Source organism: Branchiostoma floridae, chromosome 18 (assembly GCF_000003815.2).
Source record: "Branchiostoma floridae strain S238N-H82 chromosome 18, Bfl_VNyyK, whole genome shotgun sequence".
NCBI lineage: Eukaryota > Metazoa > Chordata > Leptocardii > Amphioxiformes > Branchiostomatidae > Branchiostoma > Branchiostoma floridae.
This window is the reverse complement of record NC_049996.1, coordinates 9,435,227-9,454,987: the sequence shown is the minus strand read 5'-3', so window position 1 is coordinate 9,454,987 and position 19,761 is coordinate 9,435,227. Positions and strand designations below refer to the sequence as shown.

Here is a 19,761-nt window from a genome sequence, read left to right as displayed (position 1 = left end):
CGGAGAAAATAACAAAACAGTGACGCAGTGAACGAACGCATCAATAACGCAAGCGTGCCCCACGTCCAGTGAGAATGCACCTTAAGTGGCAGATTTCCAATGGCCGCCCTCCCACTCTCAGAAATGATACCTCGGGGACCGCCAAATCACCATGGGTATCGTCCCCATCGTTCAAGCCATTAAAGGCTTACAGGACGTCGCTAGAGTATGGTGAGAGTGAAGTCAATTCGTTCGAAGGGCAATTTTCGTACATTACTACAAAGGCGTTTGACATGTTTGTGACAATGTCGACAAACGATGTACAAATATTTCTTTTGCAGGCACCGCTTTATGTGATCAAAATGTCATGTACAAATGTCCCAGTGTATCAATCTACCCGATTTAGAACTTGACTTTTACAAGACACTCTCTTTCAAGACACTAATGTATATGGCTAAGGCTCAAAAGATAATGTGTCTTCACCTCTGTGTTTGGCAAAGTGGTGTGGAAAGAGGAAAGAAATTGGAAGAAAATTACTCCCCTGTGCCTAATATTTGCAGGATCTACCATTAGATCGAGTCCTGAAGATGAACCACTGATAGGATAGTTAGACGTGCAAATTGTCACACATATAGCCGTCATTCATGTGTAACCAACTTCCCTGTTATTTTATTATGTACCCCGTTTTCCTACTTTGAGGGCAAAACTGCTGCAGTAATACCAAAAACAGACAGGAGGCAGGCTCACAATGACGGGAATGGATGAGAAGTATTTGTGCTCATCTATATTAATGAGATCGTGTACGTCATTTGATTCGTCAGCTAAAATGCATGTTTTGCTGTCTGATATTTGGTGACACGAGGACCTCTAGCGGGATATCGAAGTTTAGCAGGTAATAGTGTCTCGTCGTATGTAAGGTTCCATAAACATGACATTCATATGAAACTGGAATGTTGTTGCAATCCGCTAGGACTTGCGAATTCATCCGCGAAATATACAAGAACATTTGGTCATACATAAAATTGTACCTAACATATGCATACTTTCTAATTAATGCAGAAATAAGTAACACACACACCACATCCCATCTATCTATCTATATATCTGCATCTATCTCTATCTCTGTCAATATAAATATAAATGCATAGATATAGATATAAATATGTATATATACATATCAATATCTATCAATTCTGTACCAATAATCTTGATGACCTTGTCTTTACATACCTATGTGGCATGGACACATATGTGACCAAAAATAAAAATTGAGTAAAGAAACACAATAGACATGCTCATACACGTGTCCCTAATGTTGAGTAATCGAGTGTGCAATTGTGTGTTATCGACAACAATGGGCTGTGAGTTGAACGCAACTAGGTACCATAGAAAGCATTCATGTAAACTGGAATCTATCAGAAGAAGCTTGATGAATACATACATCCTTTGAGACATTGGCCCACGTTCGCACGAAACACTGTTTTTGTGAGGTACCTTAAGAGTCTTAGCCTATAACCAAGGTTGTTAGATTTCCATAAGATCAGAATTAACGTAAGTGTCCTTGGGGTTGCAGAGTGCCATTAAGATGTTTGTATCCCTGAGGCACTCACTATTCTTTCATAAATCATTCATGGCAAGCCATGTGTGCCAGCAGCATCTTTGAAGCACACTTGTGGCTCACGCTATATATAGTTAGTTAAGGTGTAAACACTTTAGTGCACGACCCTACGAAGACCTTATGTTAACTTGAATCATTTCAAACCATCATAACATGTATGCAGGTTGATGATAGGTCAGTGAGTTCACGTTCATCTTGTAAACTTGTCAAAGCACGACCCTACGATTGAATCCCTTCAAAGTACCACAACATGTATGCAGGTAAATGATAGTTCAGTGAAGTCACGTTCATGTTGTAAACATGTCAAAACACGACCCTACGAAGACCTTATGTTAAATTGAATCACTTCAAAGTATCACAACATGTATTGTTCATTTGATGTATTGATGATAGTTCAGTGAGGTCATGTTCATCTGGTAGCTATAATGAACGTTCACAGACCAACATACGCAGGCGCAGGTCAAAGGTAAAGGCCCCTAAAACATAATCAAAGCAAGTCTGGACATTGTAAAGCAAACCGACAACAGGACAGTGTTTAAAGCATAATCGAGACAAGAACTGTTTACATGTCAGGGGCCTTCACCTTTGACCTTGCACATGCGTACTAAGAACAGTGCATCTCATCATTCCCGCAAACAACAAGGAAGGGTCGTGACCTTTTACATGTAATTACCGTGTTCCATGGGCGTTGACGCACGCCTGGCGACCTCTGGTCGGTATTGCTGCCCTAAGCTGTCGTTTTATTGCGCACGTAAGCCTGGCTGGTAGTTATTGTCATCAAATCAACGTTTCAACCAGAAGCCATGTACAGGCGCTACAGGCACGGTCCACGGCATGTCGTTAGGGGTATAATCTACTTCTACTTCTACTTCTAGCCAATGACCGCCAGTTAGTGTAAAGGCAAAATTTGAAACTAGTTATTGGTACATTCGTCACAGTTGTTTTAGGAAAACGAGGTAGGCAGCATAAACAACGTAAATATACACGTGTAGAGCATATATAATACTAGTATTCACTACGACTGAGTGCTTCATAAAAATGCTGCATGTTTCCAGGAGCTTCAATACATCGTAACTTTTCATACTAGTATATGACGAATTAGTCCAATTATGCCCCAACCAAACTTATTAGAAATGCTATATTATCCTAAGAGTACATAACTATAAGCCTAGATCGAAAAATAAGACAACTGGCGGTTTTGAGTTTAATGAAATGTATCTACCAAAACTTACGACTCCCTGTGACATAGTAATATTTCCCTAAGTCATCTCTAGGTTTAAAGAACTTTTTGCAATGACGAATTATTCCAATTACCTTTCCAATTCCCCGACTGAGTAGCCCTTGTACAAATGTCCAGCCAGAAATCACCGAGTGTCATACATCACTCGGCCAGGCTGGACAAGGGAAGGCCTAGCCATGTGATGTAATGAGGATCACCGTTGATTTCCGTAGGGAGCAATTAAGGATTATTCCATGTACACTTCGTATTTCACAGGAGACCATATGGGATATACGAAGTACTGCAACAACAGCTTTGCTTGGTACCAAATAGTTCTGTGTTTGTAAAAATGTACGGTAATCAACCATCATTTAAACAGAAAAAAAAAAACACTCGCGAGAGGAGTTAAGTTTTTTTGGGTACAATAACGGGAAGCCCCTTTATTAAGTCAACTAATAAGGTTGCGAGGGGAAAGTTCGATCTATCTACGAGGGAGAGAGAGATACCGACATAGAGAGAGATAGACAGACAGAGACAGAGAGAAACAGAGAGAGAGAGACAGAGAGAGACAGAGACAGACAGAGGGAGAGAGAGAGAGAACCTGTTGCACTCCAAAACGTGAACACCTTCTATCCCCAAACAAACCGTACCACACGAGGGATTAGCACGTACACAAATACTAATGTACTCCGTGGCGGCATGCCATGTAGTACATCAGTATTTGTGTACGGTCGCCACTCAAGCACACAATGAAAAAGTGCTCATTCCAAACAGAAAATATTCGAACTTTTCCTCACCTCACCTCACCCAGTCCGTACTTTGATTGACTGATGGGCACCACGTATGGACGGCCTCACAGCCCGATCTCTCTCCATCCATCTTAGGCCACTATTCTTCATTCCCGCCTTCACCATAAAACCTAGAGTGAAAGAAAAACACTTAAGAAAATTGAATTTAGGTGTCCTGTAAAGAAGTTAAACTATTCCGACCTAGGGTTACTTTGATACCATATCAGCCCACTAATCTTTTCTTCTAGAAGAATGACGTTTTGTAGTTGGCTTTCTTTACATCGCTAACTACCTTTCAGAAGTCGTGTCTAGGCAAAGCATTCATCACACACGCCGAGAAAGGTAATCGATAAAAGAAACCCCCGGGTGCCTTTCACTCCGACGTGTGCAAATTGGATTTTTCTTGACTTGCCTTGAGAAATGCGAGCCAGCTAAGTAGATAGCTATATATGGAGGCAAAGTTGGCTATAATGACTCGGTAACAGAAAATGCCATGACTTGTATATTAGACCCTGAGCCACATACCCACACGTAAAATCACTTCGTACACTGATACCGTGAAAAATACATGGCGCGGCAGTGGTTGTGATAGATGTCCCAATTTCCTGCAGAAATACAGAAGAAGATTATGGTCTGTAACGGAAAAGCTGACCGAAATCAGTTCGTTAGTCTTTTATTCATGAGCAGGGAACGGAAACTCATTAGTTGCGATGGTAACCTTAGGCCATGAAGTATATAATCAAATCTTAAATTCCACATTGTGTGAGCCGTTGTATCCCATTTATCATACTTAAATATCATATTTGGTGCAATGTTGCCTAGTAAGGACTAGGAAAAAAGTTTCATGACCTACCCAAGCAAAAAAGCAAAAACTTGCCGACCATGGTCTTTTTTTGTGAGCCGCTAGCGCTGGCAAGAGACATAAAATTTTTGATCTTACGTCTTACTGACAAAAACGTTGTGGAATCGCATTAGAATGTGTTCTCCTCTTTTTTGTTGCGATAAAACTGTACTTTTATAATTCATATCTGTATAATTAATATATGATGATGAGATTACCAGTGCCCTGATGCATTACAATCTACATTGTTTAACAGCATATGTTGTATTACTTTGGTAGCCGAAATTGGAAACAAAGCATTTAAGGCCTAATCATTAGTGACGTTTTGAACCCGGCATTTTTTTCAAATATTCGTTAGATAACTTCCACTTTTTGATGGTTGTAATAAATTTGGATCAACAGACCCATGATGAACTTCATCACTGAAAAAGTAGACTGGAACCATTCCTGAAGCTAACCTACAAATCTGGCACCACAGCCATCACTAGGCAAGGCTAACGAAAAGTTCTAAACAAGAACTATGTGTCTCCAGATGCCGTACTGAGGGACGATTGCGGTGCGAAAGATGTTAGCTTGGGGAAAGAATCCACTCTACCTTATTCAGGATTACACAATGGGCAAATGATAAATAATACAGCTGAAGCGGGATTGTAGAGTTTCACTTTAAGACATTCCATGGGTATTGGTATATGAAGTACCTTGACTGATGCATTGAAATGTTATCGAGTACTACTTCGTGGCTTTATTCTTCAAGAATATCACAATTCCATCTTCCTCTTGTAGGGATTTCTCCATTGTTCGTAGATTTGATCTGTACAGACGAAATGGAATCGAGGCTGAATCTAACATCAAACAGGATTATGGAACTGTATCACAAAAGGACATGGAGTACTATTTGATCACAATACGAAATATTCCTGTCAACTTCTTAGTGTCTATTTCGGGAATCGAGGTATATCTTACTGTTGAATTATAACTAAATCTATCTGTGAGTGCACCGGAAAATAGACACTTATCCCAGAGGAGTTCCATTTCTGTTACAACATAAGATTGGAAACCATAGACGTACAAAATTTGACTTGCAGCTTTCTTCTCTTTTGCTTTTTCCCCTCAAATTTATGGTTTTCAAGCGGTATAGGGACTACCTGTTATTGAACGTAAAATAAAGGAGATGGTTGTGGATTTGGCATGAAACTATGCTTTATACGTAAATCTCTCCATATCTATAACGAAAACCTTAGAGTAAATATCACATCTAGTTGCATTATTTTTTATATGTGCACGAAATGGCAGAAAGTCCAGGTTTAGTTCCCCTTATAATGAATCAAAATGCAACGCATTTATAACATTTCAAATATTGCATTTGGAACATATAACAACCTGTAAACTGTAAGCTAGAAGGTACGTGCCCTACTTCCTTCCTTCTGGATCACGTATTGCATTAGAAGTCGTAGCATGTCCCATAGCTGAAGAGCACATCTTGTAATAACTAAAGCATAGCACTTGTATCATACATAACAAACATGTACAGTTAACAATTGTATTTGTGATTGTAACTGGCTTGGCAAGCGTATGAAACATTTTGAGCTGTCCCTCATGATTATTCAATAGAAAGTAACATGCGGGCAACAACAGTACCCATTGCACCCAGAACAGAATACAGATGATACGACCACATTCACCCCCATGGCTTTTCTAATCAAACGAAAGCAATTTCCTTTTGAATCCCAGCCTACCCCTTGCCCTTCAAAGTATACCACTGACGTGTCGTCAATTGGGACATGCAACCTGCACGGGAGCTTACTTAATGGTAATGTGGATGTCTCCTTACGATACGTAGCATCATGTTATGACAGTTAGATTGCTCTATCCCATCCTTTCCCATCGTAAATTGGTATCAAAGGAGAATAAAGAACGAAGTGTGTGTTGTGTGTTTTGCGTGTTGAAACTCGTGCATTAAAGAGTGTGGACGTGGGGAGTATTCATTGATGGTACTACTCCATGCTGGCTCGTAAAGTGGTTTTGAATGCCATTTTACAGCAAAAGTGGTAACCGCTCGTCAGAAACATGGCATTAAGCATGGTTTTCTACGGTAGTGATCCTTTATGTGGTAATTACTTGGGGTAACTACAAAAGCAGATTTGTTGGGGATCGGCAAAGGGCAACGTCTGTACTCTACCTCTCTTGATACGATATTTTTTACTTCCTGCTACACCTCCATTCGTTGCTATGATCAAATAGCGAAATGAACAAGGTAGATTTCAGTACGCTGTACCTGGTACATGATCCATCGTCTGGTAACAGAGATACATATGAGATATAACATTACTGCGATAGTGAAGAAACAAATCCCCAAGTGTCAAGATGTCGCGAGATGATGAATATCGCGAGATTTAAGGTACCATAACGAGAGAGAGGACAGATCTCGCGAGAGGTTATAAATCTCGTGAGATCAGATTCCAACAGAGCAAATGACCTTCACAAAGCAATAAACCTTGCCATGGCGCTCTGTAGCAGAAGTTCTAAAACTATCTCCGAATCACTGATGTAAAAGTTCAAGGATTCTTTGTGCCGTTGAAAATATGTTAAATTGAGTAGTCCCCATTTTAGTCAGTCACAAAAAAAATTATCGTGAACAAGATCATCTACATAAAAGTGCAAATTTCATCAGTAGAAGCCCATCCAGCGGTCGTTAGGCAAAGTCTCGGTTTGTAACGACTAATTCATAAGGGGTTCTCTTTTGAAAATGCCAGGGGCAGGGATTTTCTAATCAATAAAAGGCCGGGTGCCTAACAAGGTTGATAAGAGGATTATTGTACCAAGATAAGGACAGTAGTAAAGGTTCAACAACATTTGAAAAGTACGAGGCTGTTAGCCTCCTTCACTGGCCTCTCTGTGGGCATTGGTGTAAGTTGTTTGGGGTGGGGCGTGGTAGGGCGATTCGCCATCTTCAACCGGGAATGTCCTGATGCCGGGAAAGGAATATATGCCGAGAAGCTTTTAGGTTGCCCACAGCATTTATTCCTTTCCCGGCGTCACCGGTTGAAAATCCCCCCCCCCCCCCCCCCTTCCCCCAAGAACTTACTGGCCCGGCCAATGCCCACAGACCGGTGAAGGAGGCTACGAAGTACTAGGTTTAAATAAATGAGGAGTGAATCAGAAAATGCGAAATTGGAGAGCGTTTTGAGTAACCAAAAGTGTGATAGCTAGTCAAAAAAACAGTTCACATACCGGGGGGGGGGGCAAATCGACATTGACCTTCGTAATTCTAACTTTTCAAATACCATCTATCTAGAATATTTTAAGCTATGCTGACCACAAATATCTGGAAACACAAACAGGCATACAGACACAGCAAAAACAATACCTCCGTTTTTGTAGAGGTAAAAACAAAAGCATTTCCGATCGTACGTACTCTGTCCCTCTATAGACGTTATGACCGACGTCACCCAAAATGTCACGTCGGCAGAAATACGTAATCAAAGTTTTTATTGGCGGTTTATGACTTCATTTTTGTTGTTGTGAGAAACCCGTTCTGCGGTGTAACGAAGAGTTTATGGCCTTTCATACTACTGTGGTGATTTACGTAATACTGTCATATACAGCAGTGACATACATTTGTACCGCTTTACGGCACACCATAGAATCCACATAACCCGGTATGAGGAGAAACGAATGAAATTTTAATTACTGACGTTATCATGCGGGCTGGAATATCGGCGCTGGCGTAATTACGCAGTCCATGCCATTGTGTTTTCTCTATATTTAACACCACACAGAATTTCTGAAATAAAACCATCAAAGTGGCAATCATTCTTTTGTTCTCCTTTATTTGTCCAAACATCTTTTGTGTATTTTCTCCGATGTATCCACGACATCATGCGGCAATGAGAATACGTATAAATAATGAAATTGATGCCACCATGGCGATATAGAAGTATTGCAGGCAATTCAAATATCGGCAGAGTGACCCCTTAACATCAGCACAATTGCAAACGTGTTGTTAAGTGAGGAAATATGGGTTAGGAAAACGAGAGCAGATTGCTGCGGTTACCTTTATTTGCCTGTGGGGACCGTTGGATAATAATACACACGGGGTTTGGGTCTCAGGTGGACGAGGGAAAGTCAACGCGCATGACAAACACAGCAAATAATCTATCTAAGATCATACCGTAACCCAGCGTACCACTGCGCGGGGATTCCAGACATGTTCTTCAGCGTCGGACTGTATCGTTTCCGTCAATAATACCACAAAAAGACGAAAAAAGGACTCAAATTTTTTCGAAGACGTATTTGGTATGCCACGTTTAGCTGCAGTGGGTAAGGTTTAAAGTGAGCGCCAAAATGAACCCGTTTTACAGTAGGGTCGCCTATGCTTCTTAGCAACACCACCACGTCAATTGGTTTATACGCCCGGGAAGCGGTAGGTCCTTTTGCCAACCACCTGTCCGCTTAGACGGGCGAGATATTTGGGCGAACAGGGCGATCGTGGAGCAAGATAAGGCCCCTGACTACCAGAGAAACATCGTGAGGAGTCCACACACCAGCGGTACAGGGCGCGATGGCATCCCACCGACCCCGTCCCTGCCCGCCGGTAAAGAAACGGACCAGCGCTACCTTCTGTATCGACGGCACAACGTACACCATCGGTAGGAGTATCCGTCATTTTCTCGCCCGCATGATAAATACTAGAGTTGCTACTTAGAGAGCTCATATCCTATAGTGTTTTTTTTATCCAGGTTTGTGTTCGGTGAGGAGATATTTCCGTGCAAGTGGAGTACATATACAGTCAACAGACTGGTACGCCAATATCATGTCGCCATCGCATATACGGGCTGCAAAATATACACTTCTATACGCAAAAACGTATGGATCTATAGTGAAGAAAATGTTGACCAGTGTTGTACTAACACAGGCCTGAAGAAAGACCGCCTAGTTCTCAACATGTTCTTCTTTTGTGGGTGTTTCTCCTTGCACACATATGCTTAGTCTGAAGGATTTTCCCCAGGCCACACAGCATTTCATCATTTTGTTGTCGTGCGATGAAAAATAGTTTGCGTGGGTTTACAACGCCAAATCATTCACTATATCTACCAGATGGGATACGTCGTGGACGAAATTTGCCTTCTACTTTTAACCTAGTTTTTTTGGGATGGTATTAGGGGGGGTTAACTGATTATTTAGCTGCGACTGAAGCCTTATGGTTCAGTGTATCGTATGATCTAGTACTTTGCCATGGAAAATCTCATGGTAACATTAAGTCTATCGGGACGAGCTCGCGGTGTTGCTATGTTTAGAACAGCGCGAACCAAAAATATCACAAAATAATCTCTACATTTCAATTGGACCTGGTTGTTTAGGGTGGGACACAAAGTGCTTTGACGTATTGTCGGTAAACAATTACAACAGGATACTGTGTTGTTGACGTATTTTTGGCAATGATATCAAACGAAATAACACAAAATGTATTCAAATGAGATAAGAAAAGCATTCCTTTGAAAATTCTTATCAAGGCCTTTATTTGGTTTGTGACACACAATTTTGCGCTAAAGCACACAAAGGAAACCTTTTATTTCCTTTGATACATTTGGCTCAGCAATAAGTTTGCTAGTTGCTGCATTACATTTACCTGTGTTTCTTAGATATTATCTATCAGGCGTGTTGGGATTGGGGGAGGGCAAACGCTTGGAGGTGTTCCCATTTCAAGAATTTCCATTTCAATGCGTCTATCCCCCAAATACATCATCAGCAACAAATGCCACGTACATGTATGCTTGATAAGATCGCAAAAGACGGAGGACACTTCTCAACTTTATCAGATACACACAGTGATGAAATGGCCCTTCATATTTCTGGATATGGTACATTTGCTATCAGTATACAGTATCTACAGGATTTGGCTAAGAAAACCGTGGCCCTACTACAAATTATCACGATTTGCCGATATGAAACCCTCATAAGAAATTGTTTTCAAAAATCAATTGAACACCGTGTATCAATTTGAACATACTTAGTGTAGATGGAGATGGCAAAAAAGTGCATCATTTTACCGTTGCTCTGTACGAGGTTAGGAGCTCCTTCAAAAATTCAATTTGGAAAAGGTCATGAACTATACATTAGTGTAGTTCTCCTTCCAGCGGTTTGGAATTTCACCAAGTTCAAAGACCGATGCGCCATGTAAAAAAGATGGGCTATAAAATATGTTCACATGAAATACCATACATGTACAGTACCTTTTCTCTATCGGCTCCATGAAACACCTTCAATCCAAAACCAACTTTTACATATTCAGAGACAGGCATTAGGTATTGGATACATGTTTTGATGTTATCTACTGTGTCCTGTGTAACACGACAGCATTGAAGAAAATCCTTAATGTCATAGCAATCTCTGAACGTCAGATACTCTTAGTCTAATCGTGAAAACTGCGTACATGAAAACTATAACTGTGTCATTTTTAAGCGTTTGGCATTTCAAGTATATTGGTACCATGGTAACTAATAAACCACCGCCATGCATTCCTGGAGGACCCTTAATATTATGTTACTAAAGACATCATCGCCATGTATTCGTGGAGGACCCTTAATACAATTACTTAACGGGGCCAGCAGCAATAATGTCAATATAGAATCGCTGACATGACCTGCCCCAACAAAATAACAACGAAAGAGCATTGGCAGCCACGGTTTCTTTATCACATACTTACAGTGGTCAATACCATTCAGATTATACCTTTCACATACTTATCCACCATTCTATACCCGTGAAAGTGTATTAAGCAGGAAAATCCATTTCAGCAATTGCACGAAATGTAAAAGTACAGTTACGTGTTGTCTGCCATTAATGTTACGTTACATCTTGTCGATGGAATCCTACATCATTCCACGGAAAAAAACATTAACTTGACTAGCCGATGGGCACTGGTTACCTGAGATTCTCCTCGTATATGATAAGTATGAAAGACACAGACCACAGGCCGCTGAAAGCTGTATATACCCATCATGTAAGAATTGCTGATACAAAACACAACATGACACAAGTTGTATCTAACACCACTCATCCCGGTTCTGCCCACCATTATCTGATAGACGGAAATTGCCCAATAGCTAACTTCATGATAGGCAGTTGAAGGGAAAGGGAACTGACGGCTACATCTATTTTGCAATTTCCGAAGTGCAAAGACATCAATTTTCAGGCCCATAGGTCATGGGCCCAACCATTAGCAGCCTGGGTAATGACATGCCCAGTGGCGAGACTCCCCAAGTGCCGGCATGGGGGAGTTCTGATGACTTCCACCACTTTTAAGTCTGAAGAACCTATATGGTGGATCTCGGAGACAGCTGCACCGAGTGGTGCTGGCGCCTTCCTTGCTCTGTAAGGATCCCGGCGTCTCAGAAGTAGCAGATGAAAAATGGAGAGAAGCTATTACCGTCCCCTCTGTTCTACACGCTTTCGTCTTTCGTGCGTAAAAATACTAAATAACGATTCACAGCAAATTGATTCGCTTTAAAATGAGCCAATTGCATTTCCCTCAAAAGAACCCTCTGTTCCTTTAGAAGGTATATGCAGGTCTTTTAATCCAGGCAAAATATTTCAAGAAGACGTATTGTAGTTGTGAATATATAAACAAGTCTGCCAATGGCAATGTATTAGAACGGGGATGAATTGATTTTTACATCAGAAATATGGCATAGACCTAGCAGATTTCAACAGTAGAAAGATCAGAGCGGCAAATGAAATCGCACTGGAAACAATGCTCAGAAAAACGTTGCCCTGGATGAAAAGGAAACCGACAAGAACAGAAGGATCACGACGGACATCTAACTGTATATTCACACACATCTACCGATGCCATCGTTGACAACAAAGAAGCGTAATTCTAACAAATGCAACCTTTGGCAGGGCAATATCTTCAAAAGTCAACGACCGGCTCTGGTTGATCTAATCTCAGATGTACAATGGTGCAAATTCTGCAGTCGCATCACCCTGTAGTCGTATCTATGACCTCCCTAATCCCTGCAGTTAACAGCAGACGCCCGTGCGTTGGAACGAATGATAAGAAATCCTATAGAAGTCACCACGGTCTTTTCATCTTTAACAAGGATTTTTCTTGCCGCCTTTCATTACCAATCGTATTGGAGGAGACTGATAATGGGGCGGCTGTTTTACGTTATGGTAGAGACAAATAAAGCGCAGAATTTATTTATTTCTATTTATTAATCTTTTAGGGTAGTCCTTACAGTTTAGAAAAGTGAAAACTTATTTCCAAGGAAGCCCAAATCAATACATCGTTAGAAAATAAATATTGCACAATGACGGAAAAATAGACAACCGAAATACGTAAAAGCAAAGAATGAAATTGGTCCTTTCAGGATTTCAGTTACATACGAGGAGGCTGAATACGAGGAAGTTCAATACGAGGAAGTTGAATTACGTATTATTAAACTCAACGCATAGCTTCCCGTTTCTCTGCAAATTGGCACAATGCAATTTCCGATATACTTTCCCCCTTGCATCCGTTCTAAATATACACTGCATATTGTGAAGAAGGCTTATATAAAACTAGGCATTGACGTCGCTCGGCAAAATATCTAATTAGAAAGTTCCATTAATAGTTGCCTTTTACGTATCATACATATCATATAAGCAACGAGGGACCGCTGAAACATTTTATCTATAAAAAGCCTGAATAGAGCTAAGGGATCATGATTCATGAGGGCAGGTCCAAGAACAATGGAACAATGGGGCCAATATGCAGGCATCAAAGAAAGGTCAAACTGGATCGAATTGCAGCGATTCTTTTCTGTGGCCAGAATCAAGAAAAAGGCGCCACGAATGCCTGAGAGTTATTCACTATAAGCAGACTATTAAAGGGAAGAAAATGCCAGATTTGTTTGTAACGCTCTCAGAATGTATCATTGGAAATAAGACGCATTCCCAAGTGCATTCATCTTTTGCCAGAAAAAAGCATGCATGAGAAATCTATTCAAACATAAAGAGGGAATACACAATAGTGCCGCACTTCAGCGACGCGCATTTATCAGTGGCGCCAACATGACCTTACAAACTTGACATCCACATGACTACATGACAAACACTTTGAACAATGTGGAATATGCCATACACTTCACCTCTGCTGTCAGTTGTTCCTTATACTGAAGAATTGCCTACTCATAAAAAATGACAAGCATCCTACGTCTTTTATTCGCTCAATGAGACCACCAGTCCCGAAGGTGGTGACCTAGCTAGCCTCCTATTAACTGGGGAGCCTCGCAGATTCACTATTAGAGGAAACAAGGACACATATTGATCAAGAAAGACGGCCCCATCTTCGTTCCTTGGCGTAATGAATCTCAAGCAACGGAAATGCACCGGGGAGGTCTTCACCTGCTAAGAGCATTCCTCTGCAGTTGCCACGCCACTCAACGGTGACAATCAACTCAGAGTCTAGCAGCATGTAACATTTGGCCCTTTGCAATATGCATGTGTAGAGGAGTTAAAACATGTCACTGCTATGCAGCTTTTACCAGATACATTACTGTTGATGCCAGAGCTGGTGGAAGTGCACGGAATGTCAATCCATGTAATTCAGCTTCCCCAATGGTACCACCTGAGGAATGTCCCTGTTGCTCAACAGGTAGTAGCCACACATAGTTGAACATTGGTTTTCGGTTAGGGCTGCAGCCGTCTTTCGGAGAGGACGTATAAAGGGGTCCCGTTGTTAATGAGGAAGGACTAGCGACTCTTGTCTGTAAAATATACACATCAACGTAAACAGCAGAGAGAAGTCCTATACGCCCTATAGCTATAGGCCACTACAAGGGTCTGAAAAAACGAACAAAAGAATGAACTGCCGCCTGGATTTTGTAGCTGTGCAAGTTGGAAAGTCGACTGCATGGATCGACCTATACAATCGACAAGCTAGGTCTACACAAACCTAATTCCCTAAAATTCAAGCACAAAAAGATGCTTTACGGTGTGTGATCTCTATGACATGAAAGTCTCTAGGGACTCAACCAATATCATTTGCTGCGTGGTTAGCCACTCAAACAGAAATGGAATATGTCTGACGGTCGTCTATTACAGATCCTAACCAAATAAAGCGTATCATAATGTAATCTTGTACGTCTTTGATAGAAACCTAATGGTGCTTGTAGGTAGTTCCGTGATATTATGAGTCTCGGTTATGGGGAGAAAGTGTGACAGGTTGAGTGTGAAAGATGGTCATCGCTCAAGTTTCTTATGTAATATGCTGCAATGGATAGTAGTCAAGAATAGACATGATTACTAAGTTAGGCTATAGATCGCCGTCTTTCATAATGACCCTAAACATCGTTATATAATGCTCACGAGTGCAGAAAACATTTGGGTATTTCATCATTGAGAACAATGAACATGCTGTAAAGTTGCAAAATGAACCGTACCACTCTTAAGCTGTAGATTTACAGACGATAACTCTAACGTATTGGTATCTTAGAATAGATGACAGCAATAGATATTATTCGTCTGTGCGCATTTGCCTGTAAACCATACATCTTCACACTAATACCAAAATCAGAGAGATAAATGTGCTCAACAGCGCGTATACATTGCAAGCCTTTCCAAGACACTTATTTTGAGCCGAGGCTGATACGAAAAATAATGATACTGTCACGGGCATCAATGGTCGATTTAACACATAGCATAGTAGACTTAATGCTGAGATATTGCCTGCCAGCTTGAAATTCCCTTCAGGACTCTCTGTCAAAAGAGCGATGGTAAGGTATGGGAAAGAATCGTGTATTAGGCTGTGCTCTAACTTTTGCAGTCTCTCATACTTAGAATCAAAAGATGTATGTTATGATAAAAATGTATGCGAACAAGCGCTGTGGACAGGGACTCAAAGGCTGTGTAGAGTTGGTTTCATGTGTCGCCGCATGAATGGTATACTTTTTTCATCTCAATCATGTACACGTATGTATAGAAACCATACAACAGCAAGTCCGTGTATCATCAGAGACGGATCCGTTGATACAAACAAACTTGAAATGTGATTCCATCGTATGATGTACCAGAAACGTTTCTTCTTCTTTGGGTCCCAATGCAGATGCTGTCCGAGGCCAGTCCAGGAACCAGAGACAGCACATAGGTAGCTTAAAACCGACACCCACCACAGGTCAGTGATAGTGCCGAGCTTTCATAGCAAAGCTAGGGGCTGGACTCTTTATCATAGGTTTATTGCCTCCATGAGAAACCGAGGTATTGTAGTCAGTTGTTGTGTTTCCTTGGTTGTTAGTGTTGTTTTGGTGTCGCAGTCATGTAGATATTGCAGAGTGGCAAGATGTGAAGGCGAAAGTGGTGTAATAGGATACTTGTAACGTGCATGTGCTGTTTTCTGTATATATATTACTTTTAGATGACTGTCAGAAACCCGAATATGAATAATCAGAAAAGAGTACATAGTGATAATAATAAAAAAAAGAGTTTCAGCAACGAGGCTTGCTATATGCAGATAAATTGGTAGGCGAGAAAAGTTACACCCCCCTCCCATACACCACATAAATGTAAAACAACTACTTTTAGTATTAGGCAGACGTCCCGGCTTACGTAGTTACATGCCAAACACAGCGAATATTGAGTGTACTCCCGTTGTTCATTCTGTTTCAGAAGGCGTGTTTTTATGCTTAAGTGCTGTTCGTGCACCGCCATCTCTTCCATGATGGTCACAAAGGGAAAATCATTACAAGGGATGGATGCTGTATGTCATAGAAAAAATAAAGAAGCTAGCGCCATTTGCTTTATGTTCAAGAAGAGAAATGATAAAGTTTACCCACATCCATCACTGTTTTATATGTCAGATTTCAGGAAAGTGAGATTAGTTCATGAGCAGAGTCCTTGATGGACGATAAGCACACCTTCCAGGGTCACAGTCTTAAAAGTACTCACTTCGAATTCACGTCCCCCACATCTCTATAATCACGTGGATGTCATACTAAATCCCGTACATTACGACTTTTCACTACTTTAGAACCGACAAACGTGCCTCCAGCGGAAAGTACTCCACACAAACATACCTTGATTGACGACTTACGTGGACTTGCCCCTCAAACGCGTGGGGTTGAATAAGGACGACTGTTACACTTTCAAAGTCGTGATCAATGTAGCTTTTTCAACAATATTAGGGTTCCTAGAGACAAAGATATTTAATAAACTGAACACATTTCACTGCAGATCTGTAGCATATGGCAGTGAAACAAACTGGCTGACAATATTAAGTTACTTGTAACTGCATGAATCAAGTGATTAGACTAATATTTTGAAGTTGACTTAATCTTGGCTATACTCACAGGTCATGATGATGTACCACACTGACGTCATTAATTTTTCAGTATTCATGTTACTTATGATATTAAACGCAGTATGCATAGGAGATGCATGATATTACTCATTCTTTTGGCAAATTCTATCTCGTTGAATATATTTTAGCTATTGGCGAACTCTACCTCGTTGAATATATGAATTTCAGGAAAACTTTAAACAAGTGTAGAAAGACTAGCTTTAACACGAGTGATTCACTGTAACATTCGTTTAATCCGTTTAATAATTGGACTACGTTAAATATTCAAGGCAATGCCTATTTTAGTGTAGAACAATCGTTAACTTAGTTATGCATGACCATTTAAAATATGAAAACAAGAATGCAGACTGCAGTGGCAAGACATGCTATTTTTTAGTCTAAAAGATTACCTGAAATTTATATAAACTTATCTAATGTGAAAACGCAGGCAGCCTTTACGACGTTGAACATGCACACTTGTATATGTATGCATTTCAGACACAAGTAAGCTATACATGTAGTAGGAACATCCATAACTGATACTAGACGTGCACGATACTTCAACAATGCAATAAGATTGAAAGCCGTTGTTTGATGCATGTCAGTAGAATGTTGATTGAAAAACTATTTCCTGTGGATCATGGTTACATAAGCTAGCATCTCTTCTTACTCCGGTGAAGTAATACCAAAGGATTTGTGGTTGGAAGGCAATATCAGTCAAACGGCGCGGTCTAGTCACTCAGTTTTCGACCTGCCAATTCAGTTCTCTGGAAAATGACCATACAAGGAGTTCTTGATGCTCCCCTAATATAAACATAGAATACATGTAGCAGAGATCTATTTGTCGTAGTTCTTAGTGATGCATTTGTCATGTACGGTATGCCCGTTGCCGAAATTGAATTGAAGTACGTGGCGATTGACAATGTCAACGCTAACCCCTTCCAACATGTTATCTAAGCTTACGTTTCTCATCCTGTATTATCACTGTACGTTACTCTGACAGCTTCAGGAATGTAATGGATGACCATTACAGAGATGGAAGCAGACATCAAAGACCACCCCACTCGTTCTTATCACTGCTTTCCTCAGATCATGGATCCGGTGGAAGAGTTGATAGCCTTGCTGGAGTGAGATCTAAGTCAATTATGGTCCAACTGAAGGTTTTCGATTCGACAGCTGTCCAATATAAGCCACACGGGCGCAATGATACTCCAGAAGTAATCCTTGCTTCAGAAAAGCATGCATTTGATATTGTCAAACTCCCTGTAGAATCACCTTCCATGTGACATTAAACTTAAGCCTTATACACAGAGAGAGAAAAAACGATATTTAGAGAGTGTTACAGTGATGTTACTGGTGTTCTTCTTTTACCATCATCGTCCTTACTACAAAGAAATAATTTCATAAGCGACGTATAGGGCGGGAATGTGAATGTATATAGTCGGAAAGTGTTATACAATTGGCAACGCTATCATCCTATGAATGAATATAGTTTCAGGGTACAAGGTTGCATAGTGCATAGAGGACGTCACGACAAACAAATCCCAGTCAAAATTTAACAATAGAAAGACCACGTCATCTGGCTGATTTAGTTATTGGCTCAGGAATATCTAGTTCTCGGTCTTGGACTTGTCCTTGGACTATACGGTCAAGGACTCAAATCATGTCTAGCCTTTATTGGTCTAGACCAGGTCTGAAAGTGTTGCGAGCCTTTGTAACTGGCTAGGTGTGAAGCTTTGGGCCCAGGATTTGAGGTAAAGCTTGCACGTCGGTGTACGATTGCCGATGGTCAGTAGATTCGTGTACGGCTTATTCATACAAACGCTAGTGTGTTACATCAAAGTAAGACTTACAGGCAAGCGATACAGATACAAAATGAAATATTAAAGTGGATCGATGAGGGCATGCTTTTCTGGCACCAGGGACAATTTCATCTCGGTCTCTCAATTCGTTTCGACTCAGATCGATGGTCAGAGTATTGCTGCGGGTAATAGACTGTGAAGCCCAACGCCATTTCCAGACTTGAGTATGCAGTCTGGCACTAAGCCGCCGGTACTTAACTGCTTTTGATTGATGTTACGTGTACAAGTGGAACCTGCAGCATCGTCTATCTTAAAATAAGCATGCATTGAATCTAAAACTACTTTAATGTGATATTGCAAAAAGTATAAATGACAGTAGGATTGTATAACAAATATCAACATGCTAAATGTCATCGTAGAAGTTATCCATCTAATGCTAGGGTTTTCCGAACCGGGGCCCGGCCGGGCTGTTTTAGGAAACTAAAAATAAGAATGTATACCTAGACATAAAACACATGCCATGCACACGACTCTTCGTTTTACGTCTTGTGTACTTTGGTGTCTTTTGTGCCATACTTTTCGTTCCCGAAAGCCGAAAGCTGCCCGGTGGGCCCCGGTTGGAAAATGTGATCCTAGCTTTAGATGGATGACTTCTACGATGACATTTATCATGTTTATATTTGTTCTACAATCCTACTGTCATCTATACTTAATGCAATATCACATCAAAGTAGCTTGAGATTCAATGCATGCTCATTCTAAGATAGACGATGCTGCAGGTTCCCCTTCTACACGTAACATCAATCAAAAGGAGTTAAGTACCAGCGGCTTAGTGCCAGACTGCATACTCAAGTCTGGAAATGGCGTATTGTCATATTTTTTTCCACATCAGTACAATATGTAATGTGATGAACCATAAATCCATTATAAGTTACCATGTCGGAACTTTGATCGTTGATGGGGAAGATGCATCATTAAGCAATGTCCTCACGGAGAGTAGACATGTTTGATCCTTCCCATCTCAGGACGTAGAGCCACTGAAACATGGATGTGATTACTTTCATTCGACCCACTGGCTACTTCCCGATCCAATTCCATTATCAAGTTCGCCCCTATGCCTCTATGACGCTCTGACCTTCAAGGTCCTCTGTGTGAACTCATCGAAGCATAAGACTTCCAATGTCGGCGCCCGTACAAT

At 40.8% G+C, this 19,761-nt stretch overlaps 1 protein-coding gene across 4 annotated transcripts in view; it reads left to right on the top strand.

Annotated features, from left to right (window-relative positions):
* The window catches only part of LOC118405775 (calcium/calmodulin-dependent 3',5'-cyclic nucleotide phosphodiesterase 1A-like), a 54,147-nt gene that overhangs the window by 7,998 nt on the left and 26,388 nt on the right, over positions 1-19,761 (top strand). The window contains exons 1-2 of one of the 4 annotated variants that reach the window (XM_035805516.1): positions 8,822-9,094; positions 15,532-15,600. The exons of 1 other annotated variant lie outside the window; for it this stretch is intronic. In XM_035805516.1, the coding sequence (XP_035661409.1) occupies positions 9,007-9,094; positions 15,532-15,600 (157 nt within the window). In that variant the 5' untranslated portion in view covers positions 8,822-9,006. Of the gene's footprint in view, positions 1-8,821; positions 9,095-15,531; positions 15,601-19,761 lie in introns of those variants that run through there. 2 more of the 4 variants (XM_035805514.1, XM_035805518.1) reach the window with 2 other exon arrangements.